The sequence below is a fragment of the Channa argus genome, chromosome 24, assembly GCF_033026475.1.
Source record: "Channa argus isolate prfri chromosome 24, Channa argus male v1.0, whole genome shotgun sequence".
NCBI classification, from domain to species: Eukaryota; Metazoa; Chordata; class Actinopteri; order Anabantiformes; family Channidae; genus Channa; species Channa argus.
Genome location: NC_090220.1, coordinates 83,264 through 104,843, shown reverse-complemented (window position 1 = coordinate 104,843; position 21,580 = coordinate 83,264). Strand labels below are relative to the sequence as shown.

The following is a 21,580-nucleotide window of genomic DNA, read 5'->3' as shown; positions in this document are numbered from 1 at the left end:
GTCAACAGTCACCTGCTTATGTTGTATGTGTGCAGTCATTTCTCATACTTATAGTATGGTATGAGTAATGTAAATGCTCTACAAATTGTATGAAAATAAACATCAAACTTTGTATAATAAAACAGCTCTTCTACAGAGAAGGACATCAGTCTGTTGGCCGTGGTTAGTTTCACTTTTAAATGTGAAAACTACTGTATAACACATTATTTGTCTCTGGAGCATCTTTTTGACAAATTACAACATGATTATTTGTAGGGATAACATTTATTGTTTTCATGATACACTAACTAATGAATTAAAAAGTAGTTTTAAATGATTTTTCATGTTTTCTTAGGGTCCACCATGGGACCTTTAATTGTTTTGTTTTATTCAGCCTACAGTTCAGAATATAAAGATGTTAAGTTGACTCTTGAATATGACAGTAAATCCTCCCATTTGAAAAGCTGGAACCACAAATGACTTTTCCAGGTGAAAAAGAACTGAACTGATTTCTTTGAATCAAATCATTAACAAAAAACTACGGATACATTTTCCCTCCAAGGTTTTCAACTCTTTAATTATCTCAGTCCAACATACTCTGGTGATGTAATTCTGGATTGAGCTAACAAGACTATATTACAAACTGAAGGTGTGGACTCGCCTGGTAAATGGGAGAAACCACATTGTTTTACCTATACTTTAAATTAAACAGTGTTTTGGCATCTTCTGAATCAGATTTGACCTATGTTTTCCATTGCCATTCCAGTGCCATTTAAATTCACTCAAGCAGCCTTTTATTGAATTCAGGATAAGCAGTGCATAATGTCCTAATCAGCTAAATGTGAAACTATTCTTAAACATCAGAGATCATTTGTTTGCTTTTCCAAATTTTATCAAAGTCCTCACATGTTAAGCTTTTTACCTACAGTGCTCTATCTACATTACCAAATCACGTGCGTGGCTTTACTTACCTTCCAAGATGTAGCTGGCTACTATCCCTTTTATTTCCAATATCAGCTTCTAGGGACTAAGTTGCTTTGTTATTTAATTCATTACAGTAAATATATCTTTCTCTTATTTTAAGTCCAAGTTATGTCATCATCTCATGGGAGGAAGGACTTTGAAATATCTCCTTGTCGGTGGATCCAATCTGTTTCACAACATTCGTGTCTTGCTTGTTGTTTATTATCTGTTTTTTATTTTCCGAACACATACCTCTGATGTGGCACTGTCCTTGAACACACCAACAGAGAGAGCTCTCGAAATACACCAAGCTCCTCGACTTCATTACCACTTAATAATGTAACTTTGACAGAAAAATAAAAGTGATGAAATGTTTACTGTGATGAATTACCATTCTCTCGAGTAAGTCCCTGCAAGTTAAGGTTCAAAGCGAAGTGTAGCAAATGGAAAACAATGGCTGCCAGGAAGGTAGTAAATCAATCACAGTTCAGCAACACGTTTTTTAATGTATAGCAAATGGGAAAGCAAAAACAGCTAAAACACGCAAAACCACCAGTCTAATGCTTTGTAAGACTTAATAGTATTGGGATCTGACTAAGATCATTTCTCTTTTCTTCCTGTCCTAGGTGGACACAGTGGCTGCAGACTTTCTACTGAGGAAGGGTGGAGAGCGGAAATTTAATGTGAAGACCTTAAGGCTGGGCTCTCTATCCAAGACAGGCTTCTACTTAGCCTTTCAGGCACAGGGCGCCTGCATGGCCCTGCTGTCCGTCAGAGTGTTCTTCAAAAAGTGTCCTCCCCTGGTCAGTGCTCTTTCCTCTTTCCCAGAGACTGTTCCCCATACTTTAGTGCAAGAGGCACAGGGTGTGTGTGTGGAGCACGCTGCCCAGCAGGGGCCCCGACCTCGGCCGCCTAAGCTCTTCTGCGGTGAAGACGGCCAGTGGGTTGGCCAGCCAACAACCTCCTGTGCCTGCCAACCAGGATTTGAGCCCACTGATGGACACACTCGCTGCACAGGTAAATAGAAGGCAAGGTTAGCCTGCATGTAAAAGACTGTATGTATACACACTAGAGCCACACAGGCAGCCAGTCAGGGAGAGCAAACATGAAAACAATGCTAAGATGATGGTGGTTCCAAGAGTTTGGGAGGAAATGAGAGGCTGAGGAAGTTAATGAGACAGCAGAATGGCTGTGACACGGAGGGGACAGAGAGGTCAGGTCGAGCAGTACTTATCTCAGAAAGGAAGAGCAGGGTCAAAGGCTTAGTGCTGCGACAACTCATGGTCCCACAAAGATAGAAGGAGCATTGGAGGACTGCAGAGGTGAGGAGAGCAAGAGAGACGGGGGGACGCTTGGGGTAAAGATCATATCATTTTGAGAACATCAAAGCAACACAGACAAAAAAGAAGGAAGAGGCAGCCTGAGTCTCTCAGGAGCAGTGCAGCAGCTCTGTCTAATGAGTCCAATTAACAATCCTCTAACTCCCCCACCACGTGCACACACTTGCACACACACTGCATCACACTAACACGAATTAACATTGGGCATTAAAAACAAAGAAACGCAACCAGAAATGCTACATTTTATGAAGGAAATGTGTGGTTGAATCTCTCTGTGTTTGAAGGTAAGCCTCAGTCTGATCTCTGTGGGAGGTATAATGATTTTTCATAACAAAAAATAATTTCCGACATTTTGCTTCTGGTGGAGCGGGGTTGGCATTTGCAGCATTCTGTCACTGAAGAGAGCTGTGAGGAAAACATACTCACCAGACCATAAAGGGAAATTGCCTTTATAGCAAGATTGAACAGTTAATTTGCCTCATAGGCTGGTCATTTCAGAAAATGAAATTGACGTCTAGGTTTAAAATTGAATTAATTCTGCTGTAATGCCATTATGTCCTGTAGACAATACATATATTTTCTGGGTCAAACAAAATCCTCTAATGTAAAACTTATGAATTCTGTCAAGATGATTTAGTGTTTTAGATGTGTTTGATTATAATATTAGATCTTTGAAGTAAAGCACCAACAGGCTGTAAATACTGCTGAAGGGAGGGGCCCATTTTCCCATGTGCTGTTGTGGCTTTCCCAATGTTGTAGAATACAAAAGTCTACAAGAAAATATAAACATTCATAAGTATATCTAATTTAAAGCAGTTAAGATCCAAGTGACTGGCTTGAAAAGTATTTTGTTTTCATTCAGAACCTGAGATTAATTAGGTTAGATAGAAAGATTAATTTTATTCAGAAAACGTCAGAGACTAGTTGCACAAAAATTTGCATGGATTGCTGCACGTGTTTGTAATCTTCCTATTGCTGAAATGCTGCTTAGTGATCAATCCGGTCTCATTTTTTTAACACTTAACAACTGCAAAATATTTGAGCTTTTTGACACGTGGGAAATACTTGCAGAAAAATCTCAGTCAGAGAGAATCAGCCAGAGAGTGTTGATCTTTCAGAAACTAATCAGTTTTGACTATAACAACACTCGACTTGGTTTGAAAGTTTATAGTTCGTTTACTCTCACTCGCCAAGCAGAATTTCAGCTTCCACATTGAACATGGAGTGTAAACACTGCATGTTTCTATGACTCTTTCTGGTGTTTCAAGGTGACAACTCGTTTCACGTATTCGTGTAGGACAAGTATCTGTGTAAAATCTGGTGTGTTCCATGGCAAAGAATGATTATTCTTATCACACTATAAACGATAAGTTCTATGAAAACATTCGCTCTCTATGATCCTGTTTTTATGTTCTGTGCCATTCAATTCAATTGTACATCTCAATGAGGAATGGTGGGATATAACTTTCTGTAACATAGACATACTACTCTGATTTTATATTAATTTTCAAAGGGCAAAAAGAATAGCCATCAAAGAAATTACTACTTCTGACAAAAAACCTTCCTCAATTGCTCCTACAGCTTGAATTCTCTTTCTACAAACACATAAAGACACCTTAACGTGGTAGCCACAGCCTTGTGTCTCTGTACATCATGACATCTATTCTTATAGGATGTGTCATTTTTACCAGATGAAGCTTTACTGACAGGTCTCTGCAATTCCCCATGCAAAAGGTGACTTTGCATTGGTGAGGGCATTGCTGACTCAGCCAATAGCTGGTAATATAGGTCAAATTAACCATGACATCCTGAATTTGCTGTCCAGCAGATTAGCTCACTTGGGGTTTTATATGTGGGAGAATAGTGTTTGAATTTTACTACAATTTTACCTTAGTGAATTTAGCCTGTGTGTTTTATTTTAGCATTATGCGCAAATGTTTATCTCATTTATCAGTGGTGACGTTGCCTCCTCATTTTTAATCAAATCAAAAGTGCGGGCAAAGTTTTACTGCATTTTATGGGGATGCTTGAAATACTGCAAAAGTTTACCTAATTTATCATGTTTCAAAATTAATCCAAGTATAAAAACTGTCTGATGGCCTTCATTCGAAAACTAATAGATAACGTTTGAGATTAAATTTGCACATGCTTCAGCACTGGGTCCTGGAACATAGGTGGAGAGACAATGCAGTTATGTAACTAAAACACTGACAGCCAAAACACAGTGACTTTACATGGACATAATTAATTAACCAGGTTACTGATTGCATTGCCTCCGCATTTTCTATTAAATCAAAGTGCAACCAAAGACCTGCTGCCATTTCTGTTGATGATGATGATGATAATGATCATGATGATGATAAACACTGCTCTTTACTCTGTAAGTTCTTTGCAGGACATATACTGCCTGACTTTAGTTTTGAAATATCGCTTGGTTTTCCAGTGAAAGCTTTTAGATTAAAAAAAATTCAAATTATATGAATTCTGAAAACCTTACTTACCTTCTGATTCTGAGACAGGAGATGAACTGCTGACAGTACTACAGCTCTGGTAACTCTGGGAAAGACTTTGCCAGTGGTCAGTGTCTGTCTTATTTATTTATTTACTGTGTCAGAGCAGTACACTGTATACAGATGTGGCACTGCTCCATTAACAGCCATGTTACAAAAGTACTGTAAAGTCCGTTTTGCTGGTTTAGTCATGTAGTTTTGCATCTTCACAAATTATATTTACATCACAGAATCAGCAAAGAATATAAAGTAAAATTTTCTGTGGTAAACCAAAGTTTTAGCCCTGTAATCTTGTAAAATGTGAGAATGACTCAGCAGATTAAAAGCTGTTATTGCCATTGTAATGGCAGCTGAATGAAGTTGTGATTAGCCTCAGAGCTGTGTCCATACACTTTAGCTGAAAGTGTTTCTACCCCATGATTCACAGTGGAGACACAGACTGACACACATATACAGAATAGAAAGCACACAGTACAGGGTTGATGTCACTTTAAGGTGCTGTTGGGAGAATTTCCCAAAAAAGATTTTCTAGTTGAGTTTCTAGCTGAGTGAGTAATGGTGCAGCAGCACTGAGATCCTGCTTTTTCTTTATTAATATTAAAGATATATAGGAGCATGTCTCTTCAGATTGAAAGATAGATTGATTTTTACAGATTGAGCATTTTGTTGAGGAATAGTTTATTACTTTGTGTGACATAAAGATATTTCTGTAATTTTATATGCAGACAATGATCCACTGTGGCGACCCTGTACTCACTGGATAAGCCGAAAGGACAAATATATATATATATATATATAAATTTTAAAAAAGGAAAAAGAAACTTCAATGACTGGCAATGGCAATAGCATCTTGCATTCAGCAATCACACGCATGAAATTCATTGTAGTTAACAGTTACTCTCTATATCATTTCTTATGATTATTTCATACAATGAAAAATTGGGGCAAAAGCAATAATAGCAGCAAATCCTTACATTTGTGGCATCTTTGCATTAATGGATTATGCAAACCTGTTGCCAACTGATTTTCTGTCAGCTAAACTTTTCAGCTGTAGTTCAGACTTAATTTGTTTTATACCTCAAGTGCCACCGTATTGTTTTTAGTTTTAGTGGGGAAAATTGGATCAATAAGTAAAGGCATTTCTTTGTAAGGGTTTTAACATTTGGTCTCATTATTCAGATATGGTCATGTAAATTTAATAGTAAGCAGCATGTCAATGACAGGTTTATTCATTAAATTGACTATTAAGACCAGATTCATTACAGTGATTGTCTTCAGTTTACAGCCTTTATTACTTTGTTCTGTTTGTCAATCTGCAGCCATCTGGCGCTGAAGTACATAGAAAAAAACCTAGACAGATTCAGTTTGACCCAGGTCTGTTTGTTACAGTTAGTGTGTAGATGTTCGTAATTCATGTGAGGACTCATGAACAAATCGGAACTCATAATAATTTAGCTTTATTGGTTCTCCTGTCTTGTCGTCCTCAGCCTGTCCTCAGAATCATTTCAAGTCTGCCACAGAGGGACAATGCATGGTCTGTCCAGGCTTCAGCTACAGCAACATCAGGGGGGCGTCAGTGTGTACATGTCACTCTTCATACCTTCGTGCAGAATCTGACACTCCCGACACCCCATGCACTCGTAAGTATGCATACAGGAGTACTTGTGCACAAATCCACATGCAAATATAGAGGCGTTAAGCAGCACAATCAGGCACTCACATCTCCCCATTCCCTCTGTGCTCTTCCTCCTACCTCCACTTTGTTTTTACTGTCCATGAAGCTGTTTCTCTTTTCAGCTAGTGTCATTTAGCCAGGCTCTTCTAATCTGCTTGGTGGCCTTTGTCCCAGTGCTGGGCATTGAGATGCGTGTCTTTTGTAACAGGTTGTTGGGGGTTGGGCTTTCTCTCCAAAGTAAAGTAGGCACTGATGGTCTCAAGTGACACCCTCCATGTGGATTCAGGAATGTTAATTCACCCGCATATGGCATGTGTGAATGGGAGGGACTTTTTAATTAGGTGAACTCTCTTGGAATGACTGTAAAGTGGATGTCAAACAATGTGAAACTCAACATTGGGCTATTGACAGCTTCTGTTCTTTGCAGGTGTAAATTTTGTGCCGAACAGAATTTCCATCCACCAATTTTATTACTACTGATAGCTTTGATTACGTTATCTTAATAATTAATCACTTAATTGCACCATTTCCTTTACACATTCTATTTTTGTCCTAGGTTTCCTGTTTTCTTGATTCTGCCCATTACTTATAGTTTCTGTTTGTATGTTAAACTGCAAATCCACCGTGCCCTCATCTTTAAGGGATGCAGCTATTCTTCCCTGGAAGAAAAGGGCGATTTTAATAAAGTGGATTCTGATTGTCAAGTCATAAAATGTATCACCTCTAAAATTCCCTGTTCCCAAATGTTGAAATTGGAATTCATATGTGCCCAGATTGTCTGTGATGTTGCCCCACTTGGGTCTCCAATGAGAAGACTATTAACACTTAAGTTAGCTGCAGGCTCACTGACAAAGCTCTATCTCCTTGGCAGGAACAGAAAGTCATTCGCAGTGGCTGAGTGGTATTGCTGTTTAGTTATGCTTGGCTTGAGGCAATAGCTATCTTCTTACAATTTTCAGACGGTGATCATTATCATCCAGTTTTAGACAAACGTAATTGCACCAGTTAAATTCTGCAACACATATGCTCCCGCTGCGATGCAAAGCCACTGCAGAAGCAATGCTGTGCTTTGTGACTACATGTGCAGGCAGAATTAAATGTACAGAAAAAACATAAACAAATGGTCTTTATGTAGTAAAGTAAAGCAGCAGTTAAACGACACAGAGAAAAATAGAATTCGATTTGATAGACATTTTTTTAAAGAGGGGTCGCATCAGGGCTAAACTACATGGGATACCAAATACAATGTTTTTGACCAAATAAGTATTTGGAGGGTAACGGCAGTTTATTTATTAGCATATTTTATCAAAAGAACAAAGAAGACTTAAAAAATCAATGCACTGTATGCAATGATGTTATAATAATTATTCTAAATTAGTTGAATAGGTTTTAAATTCTTGGCTGCTGGGAGACCAGAAAAAGACCATATTTAAAATTAATAATCTGGCATATTTACAACAATATATAACTAAATATTTCTATTTAGAGAAATTCTTTACAATTAGATGAGAAAATCATGACACTCATATCTGTATTATACATAAAAAGTTGCATGTAGTAGACAAGTGTATTATCCAAAATGGTGAACTATTCCTTTAAGCAGGATAAATTGCTATTTCAGGGTCTTGAAAGAGAATCATGTTTCCTTTTTTATTACCGTAGAACCTCCCTCAGCCCCACGCAGTATCAGCCCCCACATCAACGACACCACTCTCACTCTTGAGTGGAATGAGCCTTTGGACAACGGTGGCAGAACAGACCTGAACTATGCTATAAAGTGCTCTGTGTGCACGTCGTCCAAGGCACCGTGCCTCTCCTGTGGAGACAGTGTCAGCTACCGGCCTGCACAGCAAGGCCTGCTGAGTCGCAGGGTGGACGTGTGGGGCCTTCTTCCTCACACCACATACACGTTCACTATACAGGCGCTCAACGGGGTGTCACAGCTCAGTGGTAAGGACCATGCCAGCGAGAGTGTTAACATCACCACAAGCCACGATGGTAAGACGTCAGGAGAAAGAGGAAAAAGGGTATAAATAGTCCAAATTTTATGTGATATTTAGAATTCTTCTGCCATCTGTGCAGTGCCGTCGCTGGTGTCTGTGATTCGGCAGAGCGACTCCACAGAGAGCAGTCTGACTCTGCACTGGCCTGTCCCAGCCCAGTCACACCACACCATCCTGCAGTATCAGCTACGCTACTGTGAGAAGGTGAGCTCCCTGACAGCATCTTTCAACGCTATTTGGATTTCCCCCGCAGCTGTTGGATTTCATCACCTGCATTTTTTTTTTGCAAACCAAAATAAACCTTTGTTTTTACTGCTGCATGTGGCAGTTGAGGCAGGGTACAGTACACGTCAGTGTATTCGTACATATGACTCCACACACACAAAAACTGACTCACAACGACCATCATACAAGACATGAGATTTCTTTTGTGTCAAAGAGATTTATCCCAAAACAGATGTAAACATCCCAGTTAACATGCTTGTGATTTAGACAAATATAGGTGCAGTTAGAATTAACAAAGCTCATAGTTCAGTTAGACAAAACTTTTTAAAGCTTTTTAAACCTCTTCCTTGATCTGACTTTGTGATGTTCCTATACAGTCACTATCTTAATAAATTTTTTAAACACCTTCATCCATTCCAGTTTATTCTGTTTTCATTTGGTAGGAGCGACGCAGCGAGGATCAGTGCCACTTAACGGAGAGTAACAGAAACCAGGCTGTGCTGACGGACCTCCGCAGGGCCACTCAGTATGAAGTGCAGGTTCGAGTACGGACAATGGCGGGCTATGGCAGCTTCAGTCGAGCAGCCATCTTCCACACCCTGCCTGATGGTAAGAATAAACCCTGTTTAATCTCTGAAGTAGGATTTTCACACATTTGTTTCATTCCATTTTTCACATCTGCACTGCTTAGTGTTATAAATGTATTGCCTGTGTCCTTAAGTGAGCGCCCTTTTATTGAGCCTCTTTCTCTCCGCCCCTTTCTTTATACAATATAAATCCCTGTCATGGTTTCTGTCATTACATTACTCTAACTCTAGATTTCTGTCTGTCTGTCTTTCTCTTTTCTCTGTCTCTTTTGTTTTTCTACTCTTTCAGGACGTGACTCTGCCTCTCAGTTCTTGATACCTGGCATCCTTATCGCTGTTGGGATGCTGGTGCTTGTCACTTTCATCTTGGTGGCCGCCTATTGCATACGGTGAGAACGAGGGAAAGGGAAAGAGACAGGAAGAAGATAGATTTAGAGGGGAAACAACCAGACAAAAAAACAAGAAATTGAAAAAATACAACAGGGAAATCAGATTTTAATAACAACCGTGACCCCTATTTAACAGTTTTGCACTTTGTTCTTCTGTTTATACAAGTCATAGCTTATCAACAGTAGATTTGCACTCAGTTACTCACACCATTTTTTATTGAGAGGCAATTCAGAGACAAAGCAATGCTCATGATGTCTTTTGCTTGCACAGCTAAAAGCTATCCTGCTCATTAGAACATTTTCCTTAGGCTTCATTGTTTGAGTAAATAGTGTTGGATGCCATCAGAGGGAGAAAAATTGTGTGTGTGTGTGTTTGTGTGTGTCTGTGTGAGAGAGAGAGAGAGAGAGAGACAGAGAGATATTGAGAGAGAGAGATGACGATAGAGGTAGAGGCAGGGAGAGACAGGATGCAGGCGTCCCAACCCTGTTTCCACAGGACAGGAGAACAATAGCTGTGACCTTGTGACACACACACACACACATACACACAAAAACCAGTGGCTGAGGCCCAGATCTGCCACTAACCGAGGGTGGTGCATTATTGCTATTTTAGGCTTATGAGGTGGGAGAGGGAGAGAAATGGAGGAAGGCAGGGATCCAGTAGCTACAGGGTTGTTACAGTCTTGCAAGGATGAGTTTGCGCCAGCAGAATTATAATGGAGCCGCTTGTGTCAAAGAGCAGAACCATAAGGAGTTGGCTCAGGTATTCACCGTAACCACAAGCCATCATGCATTTTTGTGTTTGAGATTGCTCAGGATTGTTTAGGGCAAACAAAAGTCTTTTCATAACAAGGCAGATTTTTTGTGTATAAAAAGTATAAAGTGATAGTGGTGTTTTTGGAACAGACTGTGTCCTTCGAGACACAGTATCTCTGTCGGCTGTATGGTGATGGTCTGTGGATGAACTGAACTGACCTAGAACGGTATTGCTAAAGGGGATCAATAAATTACCTTATCTTGCTAGGCTTGCTTGCATCTCGGTTTGTAATGTTAAATAAAGATAAACATACAATGTGTTTGTTTTTGGTTCTTTTATTTATTTAATGTTAGCATTTCAGTTGGTGAGGCCTCCTGCTGTTGTTGGATCTGAACACTCACATTGTCACATTGTAAAATCATTGATATTTCTCGCAGTGACAAAGTGTTTTCTTGCCAAACTAAAGCGTATACCACTTTAGATTCTTTTTTTTAGATAACTGCACTGACATCCTAATCTTACTTTATTCACCTCAATCTGTTTCTACCTGCAGCCGACACAGCCGGATAAAAGATCCAGAACTCAGCGACAAAAACAGTCAATACCTTGTCGGCCAAGGTAATAGAGTGCACGTACACACACTAAACCACAGCCATGATTTATAACTCATTCACGTCAAAACTATATTTTTTTAATGTGACTGGACTTGTTGCTGCCCATTGCTCTCTGACATTTCTTCTTTTCCTTTCCCACGGTTCTGTTTGTCTTTCTTTCACAGGGGTCAAGGTTTATATCGACCCCTTCACCTACGAGGACCCTAATGAAGCGGTGAGAGAATTTGCCAAGGAAATTGATGTTTCCTTTGTCAAGATCGAGGAGGTTATCGGTGCTGGTAAGCCCCGTCTGTATATTTTTATTCTATTATTTATAAATGTGTAAACTTTACATTGGTCAACTCTGACTGTGGACTCACAGACTGAAAGCTTTTTCTTTAACGCTGTTAAACATGTAACATCTAATTTGCTAAGGTAAATTGATTCTGTGACATTTAAAAATCATTGTCTTTATTCTTCTTTATCGGACTCAATCCAATATTGGCACGTAAATAAAGCAATTAACTGATAAATATGTTGCCAGTATCAGTAGCTTTCATTCAAACCAAAGGGCACCACTAGCTCTAAGCAAGCTTTACGTTTAAACACCTCCTAGAGAAAAAAGGCTCTAATGAATGTTTATGTGTCTGTGTGCTACAGGAGAGTTTGGGGAGGTGTGTCGAGGGCGTCTGAGGATTCCAGGGAAAAAAGAGAACTACGTAGCAATAAAGACACTAAAGGGTGGCTACACTGAGAAGCAGAGACGTGACTTCCTGTCTGAGGCGTCCATCATGGGGCAGTTCCAGCACCCCAACATCATCCACCTGGAGGGAATCATCACAGCCAGCTGTCCAGTTATGATCCTTACAGAATTTATGGAGAATGGAGCTTTGGACTCTTTTTTACGGGTTAGTGAGCAACAGTGAACACACTCTGAAACACACCTTCGCTTCACTCACACTCGAACATAGCTCAAGTGTTTTTCTTCTTCCTAGCTGAACGATAGCCAATTCACACCCATCCAGCTGGTGGGTATGCTGCGTGGCATTGCCTCGGGCATGAAGTACCTGGCAGAGATGAGCTACGTCCACAGAGACCTGGCTGCCCGCAACATCCTGATTAACAGCAACCTGGTGTGCAAGGTGTCCGACTTCGGCTTGTCACGCTTCCTCCAGGAGAACTCCTCTGACCCGACCTACACCAGCTCTCTGGTGAGGCGACATTGCTCTTCAGTGAATGCTTTAATTAAATTCAGCTCCAGTATATCATCCTGCAGGATGACATTCATGCATCTGTAAATTAATGAAAACCTCGCAAAAACAGATGCTCCGGCATGTGATGAGAGATCAGGACACTGTTTTGACTAATAGATCAACATACAAGTGTTTGTGATGTGTTACAGTTTCTGGATAACAGTCCAGATTGATTTTTGTCATTCTTTTGTTTTGTTTTTAACTTTAATTCACAAAACTTATGCACATACTGTACAATGTTAAACAGAGTTATTTATTCAACCTTTGTATAACCTTGTATAACCTTTGTGTAAGCTCATTGTTTTGCTGCATTACCTTGCTTTGCTTGTTAGAGCCCTTTCTGACCATAGTTATTTATTGCTTAGCCTTGCTTACTGTTTTTTTTTGTTTTTTTGCCTATGCAGGGAGGTAAGATCCCAATCCGCTGGACAGCACCAGAGGCAATAGCCTTCAGAAAGTTTACCTCGGCATCAGATGTGTGGAGCTATGGCATTGTCATGTGGGAGGTCATGTCTTTTGGAGAGAGACCATACTGGGACATGAGTAACCAGGATGTAAGTTTAATTTAAAAAAATGCAAAACATAATTGTCAATTCCTCTCAATACATGTTTTTAAGCCCAGTACATCTAAGTTTTTCATAATTGTATTATAAATTAAACATTTGTATCATTAAAAAATTGTTTTGGTGGTTTTCTTTCTTTCTCTTTTGTACTTTTCTTCTTTCTACCTTTGCTAAACCTTTTCATCCTCCAAGTATCTCAACAACCATTTATAAATTATTCGGTTAATGCATTGATCTTTTTTCTTATCAGGTAATCAATGCCATCGAGCAGGACTACCGGCTGCCACCCCCCCCTGACTGCCCTACCCACCTGCACCAGCTGATGTTGGACTGCTGGCAGAAGGACCGCTCGGCACGCCCCCGCTTTGCGGACCTTGTCAGTGCTCTGGACAAGCTGATCCGCAACCCTGCATCGCTGAAAATTGTGGCTCAAGATGGAGCAGGGTGAGAATGCAGATGTGTTTGGGTGATTGACAGAAAACCTGCCCGATAAACTCGCAGTGACAGTAAACACACAGCTTGACAAGGGAACGGGAAAAAAAGTAGCAGTTCTGTCCTTTCATAATGTCTTTTTCTCGGTGCCTGCTTAGAGTTCTGACAGTCACAGGACAGCCTCCTACTGCCCAATCTTATGTACCACCTTAATGTCCCGCTGTGATCTGTCAGCCACTTGCTGGGTCCATTTCCCTTCCTCCACATTCTGCCTGTCGGCTGGTCGCATAGAGCAGAGGATACTCCACCCCTGACAAATCCCATTGTTTGTCCCTGTCAGTCACTCAGCCTCAGATTATACCTCTCCCTGTCAGTTGGAATGTTGCTGCAGGATACGTATAAGCTCCTCACTGTTGTTTAGGTGACAGTGTGTGTAGGTGGGTTTGAGTGAGTTTCTTTGTTTCTCCACTCTGTCCTCCAGGCCGTCCTACCCCCTGCTGGACCAGCGTGCACCTTTATCCCTCTCTTCATGTTCTTCAGTAGGGGAATGGCTGAGGGCCATCAAGATGGAGCGCTACGAAGACAGTTTCCTCCAGGCCGGGTTCAACTCCGTGGACCAGCTGGCCCAGATCACCACACAGTCAGTCACTATCTCCACTTTTATTATCTAAACTGATACTTATCTCTGGAGGAACATTTTCACTTTTCAATTCACACCTCCTGGCCACAAGGTCAGAGAGCTAGCCACACTTTTAATAGTAACAGCTGCAGGCACGCTAAATTGCTTCTTGAAAAGTTATGACCACAATTTCCTGCAGTCCAGTTTTATTTACAGTCAAACGGTTAGTATTTCTCTTTAGTATTTAGACCAGACTAAAGGCAGAGAAAGCCCATACCAACCAAGCTGAATGTGGCTGCAGTGAAGGAATCTATAAAGCACAATAGTGATAGCAGACTGTAAAGGATTTCCCACAAAATATTAGATATGATGATTGTTTGCTTTATGTGTATGTGTAAATTTTGAGCGCCATGTGTTAAAATGGCTACATCACTGACATACTTTTCTCTGTACTGATGTTGGCACTTTAATGTAGCATCCATTATTTTATTACAGACTGAATCTGCTGAAGCACAATGAAATGTGTCCACATACTTACAGCAAGCAACAATAAGCAACTCTTTTTTTTTGTTGTTGTTGTTGTTGTCTTCCTGTCTAATATGGTGATTTTTTTTCTGTGTCTGTGTTCAGGGACCTGCTGCATATGGGAGTGACTTTGGCCGGGCATCAGAGGAAAATCCTTTCCAGCATCCAGACAATGACCTTTCGGAACAAGAGCAATGCAACTGTGACCTTCTAGCTCACTTGACTCCAAACTTGGATGTGAACACCAGCACACAGGTGCAGCCATTTACCGAGAGCATCCTGCGTTCTCTCCTGTGACTCACTTTGAACGCGAACCCTAAGAGATGTTGGCTGAATTTATTCATGACCAGGAAAAAAATATCTTAAAAAATCAGCCGCTCAAGATGACTTTTCCATCAGTATGAGAGTTGTCACTGACACTGGCGAGTCCCCGTCACACACAGTGACCAAGGGATGAAGCGGACATTGTGCAGACTAACTCTGTCTCATTTCCACAGTTTTAGGCTCCATGTTTTCATATCTACCAGAGGTGAAGAGCAACAGAGCGGAGTTTACAAAGTTTGTGTAGTATTATGTCACTTTGAAAACTGGCACTAATAAAATTTTCACCAAAGGAGACTAAAAGAAATCCCAGTGCCAGTCCAAGGAATCAGTTTTCATGTTATTATGTACATTTTAAACAAGAAGTGCTTGCACGCTGGGTGTCTTGCATTAATCGACCTGGACTGCATTTTTAAATAGAAACCTTCATCAATGCACAACATTTTACCATTTGGATTTGATTTCTTTTTCCATTTGATGTTATCATTACCTCCTCTTTACTCAGGTGTGATGTGTAATGCAGACTTTGGAGAGCGGTGTACTCCTCCTAATCAGACTTCTCTCATTTTCCTCAGTCTGGCTCTCCACTCACCACGTCAGCAATGTGTGAGGAGACGGAGACATATCAGCACTTTTTTCATTTCAGTCAGTTGTAATCTTCACTAACTCTATGAGTTTCTGTTGCGGGTGTCATCACTTGTTTCTACTGCCCGTGTTTCTGCTGGCAGCTCCTTTTTTTTATTCAGAATGAACAAGGACCTAGTGGACTCAGAGACCAGATCACACTGTAGACATGGTGTCCTTTGTAGAAATTAACTACAAAAGCAATCTGGCCTCAAACTTGTTTTTCTTGATATAACTGATACATTTTTAATTACCTTCTTTCAATCTTCCGGTGCCATGCAATCATGTTTGTGGACTTAAATGCCAATTTTATAAAGCAGAAATATCTCATGGGTGATTCCACCTTGTCTCATTTAAATGTACCTTAAAGGTTTGACTTTGAAATTTTGAAGTTTAGTGTATAATTTTCCCTTATTGTATACTTCTTGTATAGATTTTTTCCCAAAGCTTCAGAAAAATGGTTTCTTAACATTCAGCATGCCAACCAGTACACAGCCAACAGACCAGCTCGTTGGCAGCTGTATACAACACTGTTCAGTTGCTTTTTGATTAGCAAAGCAGCCCCCTCACATTTTGAGTTGAGTTTATTATTTACTTCGTCACATGCTGGTTGTGTAGTCCAAAAAAATTTTCTGCTTTAGCCCCATAATAGTTTCTTCATTAATCATGGAAAGACTTGAACATCTGCCAGCTATCATGGCTAGCTTGAAGTGAACAGTATCCATTGGTTGCAGGGTGGAATGCTGACAACCTTGTTGAGTTCTGTGTGAGCTCCAACAGGATCTCAATATTAGAAGAAGTACCGGCTGCAGTTCAAAATGTCAAAGCATTGCTCAACATCTTTTCAAGGATAATACCAGCCTTTTTGACACTCAAGACAAGTGTAATTATTCCCTGGTAGCTTACAGACCTGCATTGAATGAACAGGACAGTGGAGATTGAAGAGCGGCTAAAACATACATAAAAAGTCTATGTTGAATATGAAAAGCATAGCATTACTTTTCTAAATAGTTTGCCCTTTGTGCCATATTAAAGAATGTCTTCTTTATGCTTTGTAGTGTTTTTATTGTACAGCTGAAAGCTAATTTAAAATGACACCAGTGGAGATGTTTTGCTCCTAGGATGTTACACTGCATTTCTACAATATGTGATTTTTATAGGGTTTAATAAGGAGGTGCAGTTTACACACAAAGTACAACATAAATTCAAATCCAGTTAATGCACACCAAAAAATATGTGGTGGTAATAAATTCCAATGATTGTGCTATGTTTGAAATGTTCATGATACCATGAAATCTCCTCCTCCGTTTCCTAACATAAATGTAGCTTAGTCAAAAATACTGGTATTGCCATGCACAAAACTGAAGAATTCCTTTAAGGCTTATGTGAAAGTGGTCTTCATATTGAAGATCTCAATAATATCCTCTTTGAAATAGTGAATAGATACATTGTGTTTTAAATACCGTCCTGTGTGTAGACTAATCTGTATTCAGTATTCATAATAAAGATACACAATAGTGTTTACGATCAAGGACTCGCTTCTCAGATTATTATGTTAGATATTTAGTCGAATTTAAGTCATTCTTACTGAAACTCCACAAATACATGTGTACATCGTCACAGGATCCGATCGAAAAGTGAAAACCCACATATTTTACCTGTCTCCAGTCTGATGACAGGTTGTCCTCTCCCAGCTGCTTTGGGGGTTTCTTTCCTGGATTCACAGTAAATGGAGGCACACAACAAAGCAGCTTCAGCATTGCCAGAACACACTGATGTTTCTGGATTTGCTTCATCCTTTACTCTCTAATTGAGTTTCATTTCAGTGTGCTAGATGCCAGCGAAATAGATGCTTCTTGGTTGTCTTGTTTTTAAGTTTGGTTAGATAATTCCTCGCTTGATCTGTCACACAAATGTGTAAGTAAAACATCTAAATGGGTATTTTTTTGTCGCCTTTGTGGCTCTTGTTGAAAACACGCCTCTCATCTATCTCAGTGCCTAATTTTTAAAAATGCGAGACAAACGAGGGTCTGCGAAGGCGAGAATCTAGTCTCACTCCCCCTGAATTTCCCAGCTTTGCCATCTCCCAGCCTTTCCTTTTGCCTTCTGTTTCTCCAGAGAGCCTTTACCCCTGAGGGTTCGAAGCGTGTCCTCTCCTATGTTTCCCTTCCTGGTCCTCAGCCCTTTTAATCATGAAGAGATGTTCTTTTCTTCTCTTGTGCCTCGGGCCGAGTGCAGCTTATAGCGCAGCATACGCTTAAACTCTCAGTCACACATACACACACTTTTCCCCAGTCTTTTCTCCTATCTGCAAAGCTACCATAACCAGGCTAAGCTGCCCGAGTTTCAAGAAGTGTTAAGTTCATTGATTAATGTACTTTGATTATCTCTTTGTTACTGACTCATTCCTCTTGTTCTGTTGCTCTTGTGTGGCCTACAAAGTACAGAACTGTGCAAGTGGAATTTCCATGTAGTAGAGATAAATAACAATGACTAAGTCTTCTTGTAAGCATGTTTTTTTAATCCCACAGTTTTGGTGTGCAGGGATCTCTGGGGTGGAGTGATTCAGTGGCTAAAACAGAGAAGCTGGCATTCATCTGTGGTTTCTACTTCTGTCAGTGGTTTCAGTGACCCTTGACCCTGCTGTATAGTACAAAATCTAGCCTCAGCATTGTCTGACTGGCTATTCATTAAGTTTGCTGTTGAGCAGAGCTCGGACCAGGATGACCAGGTTTACTATTCGTTACATTCCTCTTGCATTCCTGTGTGCATTGAAATGTGGAGACTGGGTGGGTTAATGTGTGGGTGGATGGGGGTCAATTAGTGTGACAGGTACATATGTGTTGAAAGCAGGGGGGGTCATCTGAAATGGTTCCACTCTGTTTGGTGCATAAAATAATGTGATGCTGAATCCAATGTGTTGAGGCACAGTTGAGCACCATAATAAAAACCAGTGGTTAAATTGAGATCAACCAAGGTTTGAATTACAGCCTTTAGCGAGAGTCAAGCTCCTAATACATTAATCAGCCACAACATTAATACCACCTTATGAATTTAATGTTGTGATTGGCAGGGATCAGAATGGTAAATGTTTATGAACCCACAGGGCACAACAGCTTGCCGCTTATGGCAATTTCTAGCTACAGACCAATCAGAGGGACTATGCTGACTCCTGTCCATCACAACCGTAAAGCCACCAGATGGATTAATTTTGGGCTGATTTATACTGTATCCTCATAATGTAAACCAAACACATCTTTCTATTCAACCTTCTTTCTGCCACTTCTTTCACTGCCACAGCTCCAGTTGGAACTGCAACCATCCTGCAAAAGTCTGAATTTGAAACCCAGATAACCCTAATGACGCATCGGCTTTATCTTGACAGTGTCATTAAGGTTATCAGTTTCAAAACTCCCTCCAGAGCCACACACACACACACACACACACACATTACTAACACTGGAATTTGAGTAGGCAGTGCTAAACAATTTATGTAGCTTTCTGTCGTTGGCCCATAGGTGATAAAATGAGCAGGGTTTAAATTTCGCTATGAAAAAAACACTGCAAAACTGCTTTTTTGTGAGGACAAATAAGTGCAGCACTTTAAACATGACTAACAGGGCGACCTAAAGTGTGCACCATCATTCACATATCTGAATGCTTCTCATATCTCGAGGCGGTTTTTCATGCTGCATTCCAGTGTGACTTTTGCTTTCCACCCTGAATGGTATTCCTTACGGAAGACCAACAAAACTTTGTGTGTGTAAAATTGGTGGAATGGCCCTTTAACATGAAAGCTTTTTAAATCCGCAGAACTGCTTTGATTTCACTCTGAAGCAGCAGAAGCTAGAAGATGGAGAAGTCAGATTAGAGATTCTTGTGCCACCCTCTCTCTGCTTCAGATGCCAGATTTCCTCCCTAAGATCACTTGCAGACAGTTTGATCAAAATGGTCTGGTATTTCTGAGCAAATCCACGAAGCAGCCAGCTGAGATTATTTTTCACCTGTGTACGCAGTGTGATTGTGGGGAAAGACTGGAGGAACATTGCTCGGCAGAGCGCTTGCACTCTGTTTCGTATTAAATTTGATCACTTGGAAAGTTGTCGCTCCCCGCTGTTCTACAGCATATCTGTTGACTTTGCAGGAGCTTGTGCCAGGCCATTGCTGTAAATAAGACTTTGTTCTTAGCTGACCCACCTGGTCAAATACATGTATGAATTCAATTATACTTTCATGCTCCAGTACAGTTTGACGTGGAATTATGCACTTTTCCTCGTGAATGTAATCCAGTTAATCGCTAAAACCTTTAAATGACAGGCCCCTGCTGTCTCCTCAGTGGTATTAGTTGTTATTATTTGTTCACATGGCATTTTCAAATATTGTCATATTATCTACTTCCAGGCTGGTATCTTCAAAATTAATTTATTTTGCGTAATCTCAATTTATTTAAAATTTGGAGCACAAATGAAGAATACATTTGGCCACAGCTACTTATAGATCCATATCCAGTCTGCTCTTCAGTGCACCTGTTTGCTCATAAAAAAAGATTATTCATAAAGCCAAATGCATTGCCTCTAAGTCACATATACAGTTGGTATCCACTTTTTTCCATAAAGCTTCATAGAACAGCCCATGTGTTCAATGCAGGTGTTAGTAGGATGAGAGGGAATATGTGAATATGGACATTAACCACCTTCAGGGGGGAGCAACTGGCCCCTTCCAAGGGGCAGGTTCTGTCTCAGCTTTCAGTAAACACGCAGCAGCCATCCATCTCCCCTGTGGGGCCCTTTTGTTTTCTACTCCGCTAAGATGTGCTGGTTGCCTTCTGTGAGGAAATGAAAAGAGTGTGACCTTCCCGCGTCTTATCCTCCCTGCGTGAATCACCCCATATGCTGAAACTCAATCCACATGCATCAAGGACCACTACACTGTGGAGGGGGGATTAAAAGTAGGTAAAACTATATCAAATTGCTCTAATAGTCTCTAGAAGAAGTAAAGCACTTTGTTTGACAAAGGGGATTGTGTGTGTGTGTTTGAAGTGCAGTGGAAAACAAATCATGAGCAAACTTGTCACTATGAAGATGTTTCTGATCAGCGTGATTAATCGTCTTTTTGAACTCACCCAGGGATGTGCTGAACTTCTCACAGATGTCTCACCTTTATGTCCTAACTCAATCCAACTCCACCTCACCTCCAGACACCGCAAGTATAAATCTTTACCCTCAGCTGAAACATGTGTGTCCACTACAAGTACTAGCAATTCCCATCAGTCGCAAACATCTGAGGGTTGTTTTCTGTGCTGCAGTGAAGCCCTCAGCATTGTCTGTTGCCTTGTCATGAGTACAGTGAATTCTGGCCTGTAGGCTGTGTTTGTGTTGTGGTCGGACCTGTTTACTTTTATTGGATGCTGCTGCTTCTTTTTCAGCGACCACTCGTCCAAACGAACTGTTTATTTTACATATGATTATGAGCATTTGAACACTTACTTCTCAGACAGTTGCTGCACTGAGATTTTGCTCTTAAATGTAAAGTTTAATTTGTTATTTACAATTACATGAACACAGTTCCTCTTACAGCAGGCATGCAGATTAGAATGCCTTCTGATCTCCTGTTTGCACCCTCAACACACACACACACACACATAAAGGGTTTCTTGGTCCCTGCACCTTTGTTCCCCATGGGCACAGCCCGACTAGAAATCTGAGGAAGGAGCATATGGTTATAATTTAACCAGCATCTGGCCAGAATACAACAAGGTTTTTAAAGTATGAAGTGCACAGTATCGAATGTAATCAGATTAGAGAAATAAAGTAGGCTAACTGTAATCAACCCTGGTTATAGCCTGTCTCCAACTGAACATAGTTCATACGCAGCACCACCCCTCTCCAAATATCCAAATATGTAGCAAACCCAGAAAAGAAGAACGTACATTTTTTTATTGCAATTATTGACCGGATTAGGAGCTCCCTCTAGTGATCAGAAAGTGTGGCCACCGTTTATTCAGATATTCAGGGAAAATCATTCCCTCGTTCATAACGACAGGTTCGTGTTAACATAAAGTTACTAGTGACTTCAAATACACCCAGACCTTGAACATATCAGTCACGGATGTAGACTACAATCCGAGACATTAGTCCTACTTCTCTAACAGAAAACCTGCTATCTGGGTCGATAAGCCCGTAGTCTACGTGTCACGACTAAGCCAGGGCATTTTAATACCTG

General features: G+C 40.5%; 1 protein-coding gene across 2 annotated transcripts in view; it reads left to right on the top strand.

Annotated features, from left to right (window-relative positions):
• The window catches only part of LOC137109071 (ephrin type-B receptor 4a-like), a 36,578-nt gene extending 19,688 nt beyond the window's left edge, over window positions 1-16,890 (top strand). For both annotated transcript variants that reach the window (XM_067494445.1, XM_067494446.1), the window contains 14 exons: window positions 1,569-1,959; window positions 6,280-6,432; window positions 8,130-8,465; window positions 8,550-8,674; window positions 9,139-9,304; window positions 9,572-9,671; window positions 10,982-11,046; window positions 11,207-11,320; window positions 11,682-11,929; window positions 12,017-12,232; window positions 12,679-12,828; window positions 13,088-13,281; window positions 13,751-13,909; window positions 14,519-16,890. In XM_067494445.1, coding sequence (XP_067350546.1) covers window positions 1,569-1,959; window positions 6,280-6,432; window positions 8,130-8,465; window positions 8,550-8,674; window positions 9,139-9,304; window positions 9,572-9,671; window positions 10,982-11,046; window positions 11,207-11,320; window positions 11,682-11,929; window positions 12,017-12,232; window positions 12,679-12,828; window positions 13,088-13,281; window positions 13,751-13,909; window positions 14,519-14,627 — 2,526 coding nt within the window. In that variant the 3' untranslated portion in view covers window positions 14,628-16,890. The remainder of the gene's footprint in view (window positions 1-1,568; window positions 1,960-6,279; window positions 6,433-8,129; window positions 8,466-8,549; window positions 8,675-9,138; window positions 9,305-9,571; window positions 9,672-10,981; window positions 11,047-11,206; window positions 11,321-11,681; window positions 11,930-12,016; window positions 12,233-12,678; window positions 12,829-13,087; window positions 13,282-13,750; window positions 13,910-14,518) is intronic.
• Window positions 16,891-21,580: the final 4,690 nt, after the last annotated feature.